This window comes from Meles meles, chromosome 14 (genome assembly GCF_922984935.1).
Source record: "Meles meles chromosome 14, mMelMel3.1 paternal haplotype, whole genome shotgun sequence".
In the NCBI taxonomy this organism is placed as follows: Eukaryota; Metazoa; Chordata; class Mammalia; order Carnivora; family Mustelidae; genus Meles; species Meles meles.
In genome coordinates this window covers 12,863,020-12,879,165 of record NC_060079.1, presented here as the reverse complement: position 1 = coordinate 12,879,165, position 16,146 = coordinate 12,863,020, and the positions used below count along the sequence as shown (strand labels likewise).

Below are 16,146 nucleotides of genomic sequence, written 5' to 3'. Positions count from 1 at the left end.
GTAAATAAAAAGGTCGTACACATAACTATCTACTGCCTGAAGACTTTGCCCTCCCAGCCACTGGTAAGCCCAGCTAAGTTGTTTTTTTTCCAATATCCTGAATGGGACTTGCAGTCACCAGTGACTTCTGGTGGGACACTCCGCAGAGAGCAGAGGTAAGTTACATGATGATGGATCACCCTTGTATCCCTTTCCCAGGCATTTCAGATACCACATCTTTCAGGCTTTCCTCTGAGACTGCTCCTTTGTCTCAATTTACAGCTTCTTTCTTCACCCTGTACCTCAAACCTAGGGATTCCCCAGGGCTTCATCAGGCACACACATCTATATCCTCATCCTGGTAGTGCTAGTCCTCTGAGGCATCACTCCGCACCCCCAGCCTGTTTTCCACCTGACCGCACACACTTGGATGCATCCCTATTGTCACCAATATATCAGCCGGCCCTTGTTTCTCACCACCTTTCCTGGAAGGAGCTCCCAACCACAGTCTACATTTTAACTCCCAGGACAACTGTTCTTTAGAAGCAGATCCTGTCTCTTAGCAGAGTGGGAGCATTTGCTAGTCTCATCCTAGTTCAGGCCTTGAGCCACAGTCAAAACCATTCAACAAAAACAATAAATGGCAGAGCAAGAAGGCTCACCAGAGTAAACAATGCAGAACGCCCTCAATCCAGGTCAGGGGGAAGACCATTCACGTGCTGGAGCGGCTGCAGCCTGGTATGGAACTCTCATTGTTTGAAAGTGTACAGGGCCGTCTGCCTCACTACTGCCCATTGGCTGAGAATGCACAGGACACCCAAACACTCTAGCTCTCCTTGGCTGGGAGCCGTCAACATGCCTCAAGGGAAAATAAATGCTTGTGTGTGTATGTATGTGTGTAGGTATACATACACAGTATAATACTGTAACTAATTGCTTTCCTTTAATTTTAAAATCTCAAGGCAAATATTTAAGGGGTAAATTCATTAAAATAAGTTGGTGCCATGAAGAACCAAGTTAAATGGGGTATGTATGTTCTAATGATTCCCAAGTCTACATCTACAGCTCTCCTCTCCCACACTCCAGACCTGTACATGCAACTGCTCATTGGACAAATTTTCTATCAACATGTCTTCAGCTGAACTCACATTTCTCCCATGCCCTTTCGCACCAAGCCTGGTCCTTCCCACGTTCCAGCTCAGCAAACAGCAACAGCTTACACCTAGCCATCCAAGCCCAAAACAGAAACATTATCCTTCATTCTTTTCTCTTGTCTTTTAGATCTTTCAGTCACCAAATCCTTCCCATTCCACCACCTAATGTCTATTGAATTGAATGCATCTGGGTGCCTTTCCAAGGTAAAGCCAAGTAAATGAAAGCCTTTACTACAGTTGAGCATTGCTTTCTAAGGTAGAAGAAGGGTATCTAGTGCCCAGAAGAGAGTCTACTTCCATCTAGAGGAGAAGGGAATTAGAAACAGCTCTCTTTAAGCTGCATCTTAAAGAATGTATACATTTCTTTGGTGGACAGGAGAAGGGATTCTAGATAAACAAGATGACAAAAGATCTGGGAGTTTGAGAATGCGTAAAGCCAAACACAAAATACTTGTGAGTGCCAGCATTACTGATAATAACCAAAAGGTGGAAACAAGCCAGATGTCCATCAATGGAAAAATGAATGAACAAACTGTGGTATATACATACAATAAAGAATTATTCAACCATAAAAAGGAACCATAAAAAAGAATAAAGCACTGATAGATGATACAGGTTAGATGAACATCGAAAACGTTATACTAAGTGCAGAAGCCAAACACTAAGGGTCAACATCATATGATTCTCCGTAAAAAATATCCAGAATAGGTCATCCACAGAGACAGAAAGTAGGTTCATAATTGCCAGAGGCTAGGGAAGAGGGAAGCAGGAAGTAATTTCTTAATGGGTGTGGGGTTTCCTTTTGGATGATGGAAATGTTTTGGAATGAGATAAATGTGGTAGTTACAGAACATTACGAATGTACTAATTGTCAATGAATTCTTCATGTTAAAGTGGCTAATGTTATGCCCTGTGAATTTCATTTCAATTTTTTTAAATCTTTTTAAAAATTTGGAGGATAAGGGAGAAGTGGTTAGAAATAAATATGAGAAGGTAGGCAAAAAATAGTATAAGAAGGACCATAACTACAGATGAAGAATCTGGGATATATTTAGACTCTCATTTTATGGATTACTGATACAGTATTAAATTAAATAGATATGTAGATATTAGCTTACTTGACTGGGGTGACATTTGTGTCTCCTGATTCCTCTTGAAGTCCCAATTTTGATCAAGTCTTCTTTAGAATGTGATTTCCAAACATACTCATCATTGTACTGTGTCTGATTGGGAATAGGGTCACTAAGTGAATATGTATATCCTAGTCTTCTGATACTTTTTTGGCTATGAGAAAACATAGTGGAAATCAGAATAAGGGATTAAATACCAAATCTCACAGCAGTATACATATCAAATCCTTTTGCTTATAACATTTTTTTAAAAGATTGTCTGGTTCAACACTTGCTGCCAGAAATAATTTAATTTCCAGATTCCCTTGAAAAGAAACAATCCTGTGCCTTAGGACAGTTCTTCACAAACGTATGGGAAGCCTAAAATGGAATTTAAAAGAACAGCCATCTGAAATTCAGTAATTTTTTCAATTAATTTTTTTAAAGAGCTGATACCCTCCCCTATAAACAGTACTTCAGTGTAATCAAATGCTTGGTGAAGAAATGTTTCTCTCTATGGAAGTATTCTAGTTAATAAAAGGAAGATACAGAAGAACTGGGATATCACTAGTTAGCAAGGCCGTAATGAAATTATGCATCCAGGCAATGGTCACCATTTCCTACTCACAGTTCAAGAAGAGAGTCCACCAGCTATCCGTGCCCTGGACGGATATACACAACACCTATCTGGTATTTTTGTCAAAACACCCAGCTTGAATCAGATGAAGTCTTTGAAATAGTAGATTATAGGAAATGAATGAAAAGAGGAATATTTTAAACAACAGAGTGGGGGTGAAATCAGAAAAATCCAAAACAATGATCTGTTTCTTCAACAAAGAAACTCTCAGAAAAGAAAAAGAAGGGGAACCTATGGATTAAAGGAGGTTAAAAAACCATCACCAAGTGCAATGTGTAGAACTTATTTGGATTTAATTTCTAACTGACTCGTTTTTGTTTTTTTTAATTATGAGACATTGGGGGAAATTTGCTGATTGGCCATTTGATACTAAGGAATTGTTTCTTTTTGAGCTGAGACAATGGTATTGTTGCATATTTTTAAGGCATCCTGATCTCTTAGAGATACATAAAAGTAATATTTTGAGTTAAAATTATATAATGCCTGGAATTTGCTTCAACATTATCCAACGGGAAGGCTGGGTGGAAGGTATACATAAAAAGTGTCAATGTGTTGATTATTGTAGGTGGATAATTGCTAGGAATTTACTGTATATTCTTTTGTGTACATCTAAAATATTTCATATTGGCTTTTTCTTTAAAGAAGCCTGGGTTGGACTTAAAGAAGCCTGGGTTTCTTTAAAGACAGCCTAGGTACTATCTTTAAGAAACCAAACATCTGGGAAGTGGGATACATCTGGATGATGGACTATTTTACTTATCATTCAGATGTGTAGGCTCAGGTAGGACTGTGGTCCTGAATGAAAGTGAAGTCGTAACATCTAACCATGACACAAGGAGGAGAGATGGGGGCCAGAAAGCCCCTGTGTAAATATGGAGGTTTGTTTTCAGGCAGAAGCATGTTAAGAAAGAGTACACTGAGAGATGGAGATCTGAAAATCAACTCCCTTAAAGCTATCTGTGCTGTGTTGCCTTTGGAAAATCTTCATGTGCCTTTGATGGCTTCAGTTTCATTAAAATCCTATACCTTTACTTTGGGCTTGCCTTTGGAGGTCTGAGAGGGTGAGGAGGGCATGGGGAAAGGGGACGGCAGAGGGATTGCATTTCTCTAACCAGGACATGTGGTCCATGTGGGGATGACCTGAATTTCGGTACACTGTAGAGTTCTGTGGCTAAGAGTAATGTCTAGTTTTTCATTTCCTAACCGTTACAGAATGTTCAGCCCTCTTTAAGGAGAACCCTCTGAGAAGAGAGCAGAGAATATAGAGTGCTTCAAATGACTCTTTTCCCCACAAATTTAAAGTTAAAGATTTTTTTCAGTTTAAAAAAACAATCCCTAGGACATGTCATTAGATAGAAAGAAGAGTATCGGGGCGCCTGGGTGGCTCAGTGGGTTAAAGCCTCTGCCTTCGGCTCGGGTTATGGTCCCGGGGTCCTGGGATCGAGCCCCGCATCGGGCTCTCCGCTTGGCAGGGAGCCTGCTTCCTCCTCTCTCTCTCTCTCTATGCCTGCCTCTCTCCCTACTTGTGATTTCTATCTGTCAAATAAATAAATAAAATCTTAAAAAAAAAAAAAAGAAAGAAGAGTATCTCTGGACAGGTGAAGTAGCACAGGATAGCAATGCTGATACTTTTGAACATAACTGGGATCTTTTCTGAGATCAGCAAATTTGAAAGATTCACTAGGTAAAACTGATACACAAAAATTTTGATATTTTTTTCTTCAGATTTTTGTATCCATCATTCAATTGGGTACTTAAGTCTTTTTTTTAACCCAAACATATTATGAAATATTTAATCCAATACAGCCATTCCTCATTTTATCTATATCGTAAAATATGTAATGACATGCCAGATCAATTAATTTTCAACAGGTAGAACTTTCTCTCTCATTAAATGCATAACAAATATTTCATTTGTATCTGTAAGAGAAGATGGGTATTAGCTGAATCTATTGTGGCAATCGTTTCACAATGTATGTAACTCAAACCATCACACCGTATGTCTTAACTTATACAGTGATGCATGTCAATTGTTCCTCAACAAAATTGGAAAAAATATATTAAACAAGTGTCTCCCAAGTGAAAGAACAACTGATGTAATTTAATAGTCATGTGTTAAGAGGTAGATTTCCAGAATACTTCTCCGAAAATGAGTTAGGGAATAACTCAATAACTGGATGGCATATCATCTAATTATTTCCTTTCAATAAAACCAAAAGACTAACCCAACCAAGTTGTCAGCTGTTCAGTCATAAAAACTACCTTATAATTTCTGGCATATAACTCAGAAAGAGTTCAAAGTCTTGAATGACAACGCCACACTTAACTCCTTTCATTCACATCTACTTATTTATATGAACAAGTTTGCTCAACACTAGCATCTATAAATTGAAAAATAAACATGAGAAGTAGAAAAAAAATTGATGCTGAACGCAGTTCCATTCCAAAAATAATAACACTTTAAACTGGATACATAAATTAATTGCAAACAGAACAGTCACATTTATCTCGTTAAGTTACGATTCCAAAGAGCTTACTTTTTGTGTTTAGTAATTACTAACATTTGTAATATATTTATTGCTTTGAGCAACTGTGTACTAAAAATAATTATGATAACTCAATACTTAGGGTCACATAACATGTTTAAAAATTAATTTTAATTAATATACTAAAATAGTTTCAGCAAAGTATAATGCAGTGATCAATAAGTTGCTTTCAAACACAAAATATATTACAGCAGGGTAAGAGTCTATGCAGGAAGTGGAGTGGAACAAGAGCTCAAGAAGCAAAAGCAATGAAATAAGTGGTCTGTTGAAGGAGAGTTTGTGTGTTTTTAGAAAGATCATAGTAAGTATCAGTAAGTTAAGGTGTTTAGGTTACCCATTGGCTATTTTTTTTTATGACTTCATAGTTTTAGTTTAAAATGTTAATGTTTAGGATGGGCTATGCAATTCACTTTTCACAGTCATTTTAATTTATAATGAAAAGTTTTCCGTGAACTTAAAAAATACGCGAATTTGAAGACCACTGACCTAGACTCCATTAGTACCCATTTGTTTTTGGCTTTTATCCCAAATGTTTCTTCTTGAGACAACTGTTACTGACTAGGAAGCTGGCATGATCATTACCATGAGATGATAAATCTCCCAGTTAGAGGACATAATGTAACTCAGTGGGATAGCCAGGAAGTCAGATATCAAGAGTCTTGTGGGCCTGTAGTGCTTGAAAGTCTACCAGCTATTATGCTGGGGGAAAAATTAACGAAAATTTTTGAGTAACTTCTTGATGTTAGTCACTGTTCTAGTGCCTCCATTCCATCCTCAGAACCACCACCTGAGGCAGGGATCATCGCGCCCACTTTGCCAACCACAAAGCTGAGCCATAGTTGGCTTGTTCCCTGCCAAAGGTAGAGGAGATAATAAGGGGAGGAGCAGGGAGCAGAGGCTAAAACCCATTTCTGCCTGACTCTTCAGCCACGTCTTGCCCATACCCCATTTGACTTCTCAGCAACTCAAACTCTTGGAGTGAAAAGATCCTCTTTATTGGAAACAGTTCACACAGGCAGGTGAAGTTTCTCCATGCTGATTTCCCACCCACCATGGATGCAATGAATGATGACAGGGCTTTCCTGACCCCACTCTCACTTACCCACTAACGAGCTTAAAGAGGCAGCTGATGGACAGAAATTCTCACCACTCACAATTCAGGTGGAAATGGAGAAGCTGCAAGCCATTTGAGGAAGCAGTAAGTGGAGAAGTGAAGGTCAGGGTGAGTGGGTTATGGCCATCCAGTTTCCCAGAGCAGTGTTGGTGAGAGAGGTGCTAACAGTTCTTCATTCAGCCATTCATTCAGTAGTCACTGCCTGCCTACTAGGTACTAGGTAATAGATTCGATTCTTACTCCATGTTTAGGCAGCACAATTCCGTTAACCCATATACTGGCTCTGTTGTAAAGCATGACCTGCAGTGACTTTATGAGGGATCCATATGTTCCTTTTCTTAGTTCTCCTGTAAGAGGTCTGGATACCTCTTAAGGGGAGCCTATCTGGTGCTTGGAGAAGCACCGTGCATGCAATAGGCTCTCCGTGTGGACATTTTTATAAGCCTTCTCTGATTACTCTTTCTCTTGGCTTTGGACTTTGAATAATAGAATGCAGGTGAACAGTTTAAGGTATGTAGATCAACCTGACACAAATTGGGATCTACCGAATTAAAGCAGGCACGGCTCCGGTCTTCGGTGCGTATGCGGTCCTCATGGTGGTGGCGTAGGAATCCCAGTTGGCGTCACCTGCCAAAAAGATGACAAAACAGTTTGAAATGTGGCAAACCAGAATATTTCCATTATATGTTGTTTTAATAATTAAAATAATTTTGCAAAAGAAAAACATTTTTGGATAGCGATTGAAAGTCTAAAGGAACAAAGGCCAACTTGTGGCCTCATAGGAAAGGGGAAAGCTCAATCGAATGATCTGAGTTCCTCCCTAAATTGAAACAGGTCCATTGCTTTTCCTGAGAAGTCATACATGTTATTTTAAAGTGTTCAGGCAACACCTAAAAATATAAAACAGAAAGTTTTTTGACCTGCATTGACTTTAAGGTGCCCACTCTGACTTCAGTGACCACCTTCCCACGCATCGTAGAAGATCCACCTATACGCACATGACATGATTTGACACAAGGTTCACATGTCCCGTTTTATCCTGGGCATGTTCTCCTCTCTCCTTCCTCCCTCTGTTCATTGTCACTCTCCTCCTCAGCCTCTTCCCACCCCATGCGAACAACAGCGCTGGTTTCTTTCCATGCTTTAACATCTGCTGACACAATGACCTAGAGATTTATAAATACTTTGACATTGGGTTTTAGTTTTCACCATCTTGTTTTACAAAAGCGGCCTCCTAATTCATCTTCTTCTCTCTGTCACGGAATGGTGTCATATGGGAAAGCCCTCCAACTCATCAGGAGAAGCTCTAATGGATTCTTGCTCATGATAGCACTGGGTTCCACAGCACAGGTGAAATTTAAAGCGGTGAGCGATGGGTGGGATCAAGAGAGGACAGCTGGAGGAGACCAGTCCAAAGGCCTTTGGCATACGAGCGTCAAGAGGTTGGGGAGAAGGGGAATCAGAGGAGGCAGCCGGCAGAGGAGAGCAGTCAGCAAGAATACGTGGTGTCCTGAAGGCCATAGGAAGGCGGGGTTTCCAGGAGGCAGGGGGTAAGGATCGCCTATGGCAGATGTGGGGGACTGGGTCCACAAAGACAATGACAGAGAATTAACCATGGGGCACATGCTCACAACAACAGAATATAACTACCCCAACCTCCCAGTGTCCACAAAGTGCCACCCCACTTCTTGGGAGTAAAGATTTTAAATTTAACTCAGTTGTTCTCTCATTCTTCCTACCTGGGCAATTCACCTTTTTATGCTCACTGGAACCTGGGTTGAAACCATCCCCCTTCATGTCTGAATACACTGCTGTCTGGGGTCTAGCTTCTCTCCGCTAGACCCCCATGGCCACCTCATTATCTGTGATGTTCCCACTCGCACATCCTAAATACAATTGCTATAAAGTATTCTTCTCAAATACATCTTCAGTTCCCAAAGAGTCCTAAATCTCTATGCACTGCCTAGCATATGGGGCCCTGACCAAACATTTAGATTTTGCTGTCTGTGTGTTTCTTTCTGTCTCATCTCCCCATCTCCCAACCAGCTCTTGTTCCCAATTTAACAGGCCCTTGCAGGCGGCCAGGCAGCTGGACCTGCTGCTCCGTGACAGTTTCCCCACCGCCTTCTCTCTGGCTGGGATTCACCTCCACCAGCTTCCCCCGTCTAACAAAAGTCTAGCCCCCGCACACTCCGCTCTGTGCCGTGGCTCACACACACTCCCGGTGTCCCCGCCCAGATCCCACTCCCGACAAGAAACGACGTTCTTCTCTGACGCTGCTGCTTTAGTGAGAGTTGCTTCGTGCTTTCAAGCATTTTGTTCCAATTGTAGAATTGAATGTTCTTTGTTCAGAGAATTCCAAGTATGGACAAGTAAGTGGGAAGAAATTGGGAGGCAGAGCTGCTCTTAAAAGAACATCCCAGCTTGTGTTAAATAGAAGTGAAATATTAAGGAAAATAGATTTAAGGGAAACCTGTGCAACTTTTTTTAAAGCATTGTTCTCAACCATTTAATTTATTGAAAGGAGATGCTGCTGTGGTTCTTGATTTAGCAGCAACCATTCTTTTGTTTACATAGTTACAGTTTTGTTGTTTTGCTCTGTACTGGAAACATAAATAAAGTTTTCTACATTATTTTCAGTCAAAAAAAAAAAAAAAAAAAAAGAAACCTTCGCTTAAACTGATTTGAACCTCGGAGAGCGATTCTTGGAAGGCTCAAGAAAGATCCTCTGCCCAGAGACCACACATCATTTCACTCTCTCCTTCCTAAAGCAAACAGCACTAACCCAGGCCAGACCAATTTCCTGCTAGGCCCACAACAGGCCTCAAAAACCCTGGCAACACAACATCCAGGTAACATCTCCCCACCAATCACACGGGCAAGCCAGATCCACCTCCGGGTGTCCCTATCTGGGGCCTTTCCCTTTCCTGAGGACAGGTTAGGGGCTGGCAGCCTCCTATTGCTAAGATCGTATTCCAGAAGGCATCAGGCACAGGAGAGGCCATGTCCAGCTGCCTATTGGACCTGAGACCAAGTGGACTTCCCTCTCCCTAATTCTAACCCGCTTGGATGGCTGGAATGACGAGATGCACAATTGCTGGTACATCTTTCTACAATTTTTTGTTTAATGACTTTTCTTACTAAAAGTCTTTATGTCAGCTCTGTGTCTGTGCTTCCTACTTCCATTGACACAGCTTCTGAAAATACAATGTTATTAGAATGAATCCTCTTCATTAACAGAAATAACAACTTTAAAATCTATAATCATAATATTCTAAAACACCGATTTCGGGGCGCCTGGGTGGCTCAGTGGGTTAAAGCCTCTGCCTTCGGCTCAGGTCACGATCTCAGGGTCCTGGGATCGAGCCCGGCATCTCCCGCTTGAGCGGAGAGCCTGCTTCCTCCTTTCTCTCTCTGCCTGCCTCTCTGCCTCCTTGTGATCTCTGTCTGTCAAATAAATAAATAAAAATCTTTAATAAACAAACAAACAAACAAAACCACCGATTTCCAGAACGTGCCAACGCCTGCTTTTGCCTTCATTCTCATTAAGTACCTCGGTGTTTTCCCCTGTAACTCTGTGTCCACCTCTCTCAGGATTCTCTCTTCCTGTTTCTACCTTCTTTCATTTTCTGTTCATTCTACAGTCAAGTCCTGAACCCCTCCCACGGACCAAGCTCCCTGGTAAGGCCCTAGGACAGAGAGATCCTGTCCTGGCCTAGGGGAACTCCCAGGTGAGTAAGGAGACAGTTTATCTCCAGTGAGTACAAGCTAAGAGACTCGCTGTTGGGCCGTGTGCCATGGGAGTTCCCACAGAAGGTGCCATTCTTTCTGGCTGGATGAGAGAATGGGCATCGAGGGTGGGTCCTGGACGTACTTCAGAGAATAGGGAGCTTCTGAGCCAGGACTTAAAGTAGGAGTTGGACAGGGACCACAAAAGGATGTGAAGTGAAGCATTTTTCAGAGGAAGGGGCATGAGATATGAAAGTCTGAGACCTGGGGAGTGGCCCAATGTGAGCGAGGCAGGAGAAGACAGGTCTGCAAGGTCTGGTTTGCCCCACTTTACCCTGGCGCTTTACCACCCCTGGAGGTATTCACAATTATGAAAATGTATTATGAGGTTTTGAAAATATTATAAAATAGTAACTAGCCTGTGCATATTATATGACACTTTACAGAGGATTTCCGCATATGGAAACTTGTTTTATCCTCCACAATAGCCCAATAGGTGGGCAAGTATGAATAGTCCCTAATAATTCTAAGTTCGCCTTGCTGTTGGGAGGATTAAAGGGGATGGTGGATTCAAGCATTTAGAGTAGGCTGAACGGGACTCAAAAGATGCATCCACATCCAAACCCCAGAACCTGGGAATGGTACCAAATAAGGAAAAGGGGCCTTTGCAGACACATCTGGATATGAGGAGATCATGCCGGATTAGCGGTGGGCCCCAAAGGCCATTTTACTGCCCTTGTAAGAGGCAGAGGGAGATTTCACACAGAAGAGTAGGCAATGTGACCGTTGAGGTCCGGGCGCAGTGAGGAGCCCACAAGAAGGCTGACAGCTCCCAGAAGCTGCAAGAAGCAAGAAAGGCTTCTGCCCCCCCCCCCCCCGCCCCCGAGCTACTGTTGGGAATGCAGCCATGCCCCTTGATTTGGGACTTCTGGCCTCCAGAATGTGAAACAATGAATTTCCTTTGTTCCAAGCCATCTGTTCATGGTTATTAACGGTGGTCCTTCAAACTAGTAACAGCAATTACAAGCCCATATCTAGTAATATTAATTAGTTCAATAGCAAGTAGCCCATGGTCATCATTGCCAACCTCACCTTATTTTTGGACCAAAGCTAGGCAGTGACACCTCAGTCCCACCTTTTGGAGCATGACACTTTTAGCAGTGGAAGATGGAGTGGCACAGAGTGCCTGGTAGAGCCCCAAGATTGGGCAGAAAGAGTTAAACTTGCCCATGGGAAGGGGATCTTTGGGGCAGAATCAATGAGCCTTGCTGATCAAAGTGAGGTGTCAATGAAGCTACCCTCCCTTCTCCCTTGAGCAGCAGGCACCCTCTGAACAGGCCTGCAAAGTCTAGGAGGACAAGCAGTATCATTTTGTACATACTAGTTCGAGGCCCTTCTGTGACATCCAAATGGAACTGTCTGGTAGGCAGCTGGATACTTTGTTCAAAAATTAGGAGTGGGGGCGCCTGGGTGGCTCGGTGGGTTAAAGCCTCTGCCTTCGGCTCAGGTCATGATCCCAGGGTCCTGGGATCAAGTCCCGCATCGGGCTCTCTGCTCAGCAGGGAGCCTGCTTTCTTCTCTCTCTCTCTCTCTCTCTGCCTACTTGTGATCTCTGTCTGTCAAATAAATTTTTTAAAAAAATTAGGAGTGAATGAGAGAGATTAGAAATCCAATGGCACATTTCAGTAGACTCAAAACCCTTGGTAGGACATGACCACTACATGGAGGTCATAAATCAAGTAGAACTAATCTTGAAGGACTCTCACATTCCCCAGACAAGAAGGGGGAGAGGGAACAGTGAAAGAAACCCAGACAGGTGGCTGGAAAGAGAGGAAGAGATTCAAAAGGAATGTAGTGGGGAAAACCTGGGAAGGAGGTTCTCCTCCCTGCCTCTCTTTTTCGCCTTGTATATAGAAACAGAGTCTTTTCAATATATTTTGTACGAATTAAGTATTTTCATTTTCTATCCTTAATTTTATAAAGGGATGAATGGACTGAAAATATGCATTTTGTTCTCTCTGGCTGGTCTACAATTCTAGGGACTTTGCTGCCGAACCGTTCCCAGCTGCTCTGTAGCCACCACGGAACCACAATTACCCAGCTAGAGGGCTGCGGTGGGTGATTATTGCTATGAGAAAGACCAGGAACGGAGCTGACTACACAGTAATCAGGCCACTAGCGTCCCGGCTAGAATGGCTCTCCCTCCACTGACATAAAAAGCTGACTCCGTAAATCCGCTGCATTTGAATGCAAAATTAGCATGAAAAGCTCTACCTCTGTTAAATGCAAAATTCCATTGAAAGAGAAATCAACAAAGGTTATGTAGAAGTGGCAGCTGAATGCCAAGTTCCCAGCCTCGGCTACAGCCACGTGGGGGGATGCTGCCTCTGCAGATCCACTAAGGGGTCCCGCCTTCTATGCTATTCCTAGATACTGCGTGGGGGTCAGGTCTCCCCTGGGTCTGTTGTTTTCACAGCGTCTGACCTCTGTACCTTCTTTGTCTTTGACCTCGTTCTCCTGGAAAGGCACTTTCCCTCCTTTCTGACATCTCCTAGGCACTTCTTGGAGAGGGGTGGTGGGTTAAAAACACCTGAATGGTTTAGGGAGGGGATCTGCAGAAATTATGGCGAAGGCTGTAGAATGACAAAATCATGAACATTTCATTCTCTCTGACTCCAAGACTATCCACGAATTAAGTCCCACCCATAGAGGGAGGCAAACACCCTTGCAGACAAAAGCAGCCTTTGCTCTAGCGTACCCCGTTCCCAGGAAAAAGCCCGCCCCCCTGCCCCGCCAGCCGGCAGGGTCTGCAGCCTTACTTGGCTGAATCTTGTGGCCCCTCTGAGAGGGGCACGCGGCCTCGGGCTCAGGCTGTGCCATTCTTGCTCAAAAGAGGCCGTGGCGGTGCCCTCTGCTGTTGCTGGTCTGGGTGCTGAGCACCGCGCGCGGCTCGCGGCTGCTTTGTGACGCGTCGCCATGGAGACGCGGGTCACTACCTGCAGCTCAGCTGGGGGGCGGACGGGCGCTGGAGGTGTAGGGCGAGCGCTTCATCAGGCAGGCTGGGGGTGGGGGGCGGGTGCGGAAAGCAGAGATGTGTTCCCAGTAATATGGATACTTACTTTCGTGCATTCCTATAGTCCTCGCTCACAGTGAGCTTTCCTGAGCATTGTCTTACCTATCTGCAGAGAGACGCAAAAAGACGAGTAGGTTGAAGAGAAAGTCGTATTGTCAGATTTGCAATCGCGAATTTTCATCTCTTCCTAACTTTCAACTGAAGTGACTGTGGCCAAAGCTGTCATAGATCTTTGCGTTAAGAAGGAAAGAAGAGTAGGCAGGGATGGGTGTGGGACACCTTTCTCCTCACCAGGAGAGGTTTCTGGCAGGAACCGTTGCGGTTTGTGATGGACAATGTAATTGTTCTATCTCCACAGACTCAACTGCGTCTCTCCCGGCCGCCGCGTGTGTGTTTTTCCCAGAATAGGGAGGACCTTTTATCTTCATATTCTTGGCAACTACCTTACACATAGTAGGCACTTAGTAAAATTGAATGCTTCTAGGCTAGGACACAGCTATTAGCCACCTGGGTGCAAAGAAAAGAGAGGAAGTACTCATTAGAGATTGCTGGCAACATATCTAGAAAGCAATTTACAACTATTCCCTCTCTGCAGAAGGGTTATTTGAGAAAGTAGGACCTTAGGTGAAGGTGACGTTTAAAAAAAGGAGTTTATCAAAGGACACAGAATAGGCATCAAAGTAAACATCCCTAGTGCGTAGGCAAGGTATTGCTTAAAAATAAGAACTAAAGTAGAATTTTCTGAGAGGAGTCCTATCCGATAATGGAACACATATAACACATTCTAGACTCTCAAATTTTATAGCTATGAATGGTGGTGGAGCACATAGAAGGTATAGAGTTCTGTGGGTGTTATTAAAAGGAATGAGTCTAAATTAGGATTTAGTAGTGGCATCTAAATGAAGAAAATAACACCCAATAACAGATTACTGTCTGAAAATGGCTGAGCTAATTAGCATAGCATAATTTAAGAAAAATATTTTTTAAAAACAGAGCAGGGAGTCTATAGAATTTCAAAAGTGAATTCTTATTAATATCTTCCATTTGTCTCCTTTTAGGCAAGCTGTGAAATTGTGGCCCACACACCGAATCAGGAGCTGGGAGATCTCTTTGTACTTTCTACCGGGGGGCCTTTGGCATCCAGCAGATACTTCCCTGAGCCCCAATTTATCTGTAAAATGAGTATACCAGTGCCTGCCTTGCCGCGCGGTAAAGATGAATAATTCTAACAATAATTTATAAATTATAAGGCCACATAAACCTAAGGTATTGCTCTTTTGTCTTATTCCTATTCTGAGCCTCATTCTTTTTATAGTCTTTCATTCCTGCTTCAAAATGGATTTTTGGTACAAGTCCATTTTATCACGACTGCTATAGCGCTATTCCTGCTTCTGAATTTGGGTTGCTTGAGGCAACCCCTTTCAATGATTAAGATGAATTTTTTTCCCCCGTCCTTCTTTCCCTCAACAAACACTGCCTATGCACTGAAAACGAGCTGTAGGATGATACTAAGGGAAATGCCCTGGATATTATGGGCGCTTGGGGAGTTCGTCCTCGAACAGGAAATGCCTGATCTGAGTTCTCAAGGATGCCTAGGAGGCAACCAAGCGAAGAGGGAGAGCTGCCAGTAGGCAGAGCAAAGGCCCCAGAGGCAGGGGACATCATGGGCTCAACACGGAGCCAAAGGCCTTGCTGGCCATGCTGAGAAGTTGGGCTTCCCCTGCGCAGGAGAATTATGCACTGGATTGGGTTACAGCAACAGAACAAAGGGACCAGGTCAGAAGCTTACATAAATCCCGATCTCTTTTTCCAGGGGAAAGAGAAGCAAGATTATCCATAACACCTACCAGAAAAAGTTAACCATTGAGAAATTAAGACATGCAGGTTACTAATATGCCTTTTACAGAGTTTCGAATTGATCAACAAATGATTTGAGAATTATTTGTATAATTTCTATAATTGTATTATTATAATGCAGATATGTATATTTGTATTATATGTATTATGAGTATATTTGTATATTACATATATGTATGTTACATGATACATATATGTATATATGTATATAATATGTATTATATGTATATTTGTATATTATAATACAAATATGTATTGTATAATAATGTGTATTATTAGTTGTATTGAATGGGCTAAATGTTAAATGGTTGTTTCCAGTTTCTAGGTACATACACACATACATATACACACAGAGGGAACATGACGTGAAGGAGTAGCGACGGGTGGGTGGCAGAAAGAAGGGACAGCACGGATAGAAACACCCAGCTTTTGCTATGAAGAAGGAAGTCTCCAGCTGGAGGAGAGCGAGAGGTCAGGTAGAGAGTACCCAAACAAGAGAGGAGAAGCCAAGTGTGTAGGCAGTGGGTAAGAAATGGAGAGAGATGGGAGCTTGCCTGCCGCTGTGGAAAGAGCAGGTGGAGCCCAGATCTGGAAAAGACAGATGTGCTCCTCCTCACAACAGACATGCCCACAACACCTGGGCATCTTGGGAACACAGATTCTGACTCAGTAAGTCAGGCGGGGCCAGAGATTCTGTTTTTCTGACAAGATCCCCAGATGATTCATAAAGTTTGAGATGGACCTAGCCGGGTGCTAGGACGAACCTCTGCATCACCCAGGAACTTGTTAGAACGCAGACCTACTGAATTAGAGTGTGCAGCTTAGCAAGACTTCTAAGGGATTCCTAGGCACATTCAAGTTGAAGAGGCTCTGTTCCAGGAGCTACAACAGGCAAGGATGTCTCCCAAATGAGAAGGAGAATGGGAAATTAGTTGATAGGAGAATTCA

General features: G+C 42.9%; 1 protein-coding gene across 1 annotated transcript in view; it reads right to left on the bottom strand.

The window, feature by feature from the left end:
- TEX26 (testis expressed 26) overlaps positions 1–13,148 on the bottom strand; it is a 38,856-nt gene extending 25,708 nt beyond the window's left edge. Inside the window, exons 1-3 of the mRNA XM_045978415.1 lie at positions 13,088–13,148; positions 7,085–7,166; positions 2,252–2,417 (exon numbers count right to left, since the gene is read on the bottom strand). Coding sequence (XP_045834371.1) covers positions 2,252–2,417; positions 7,085–7,166; positions 13,088–13,148 — 309 coding nt within the window. The remainder of the gene's footprint in view (positions 1–2,251; positions 2,418–7,084; positions 7,167–13,087) is intronic.
- Positions 13,149–16,146: the final 2,998 nt, after the last annotated feature.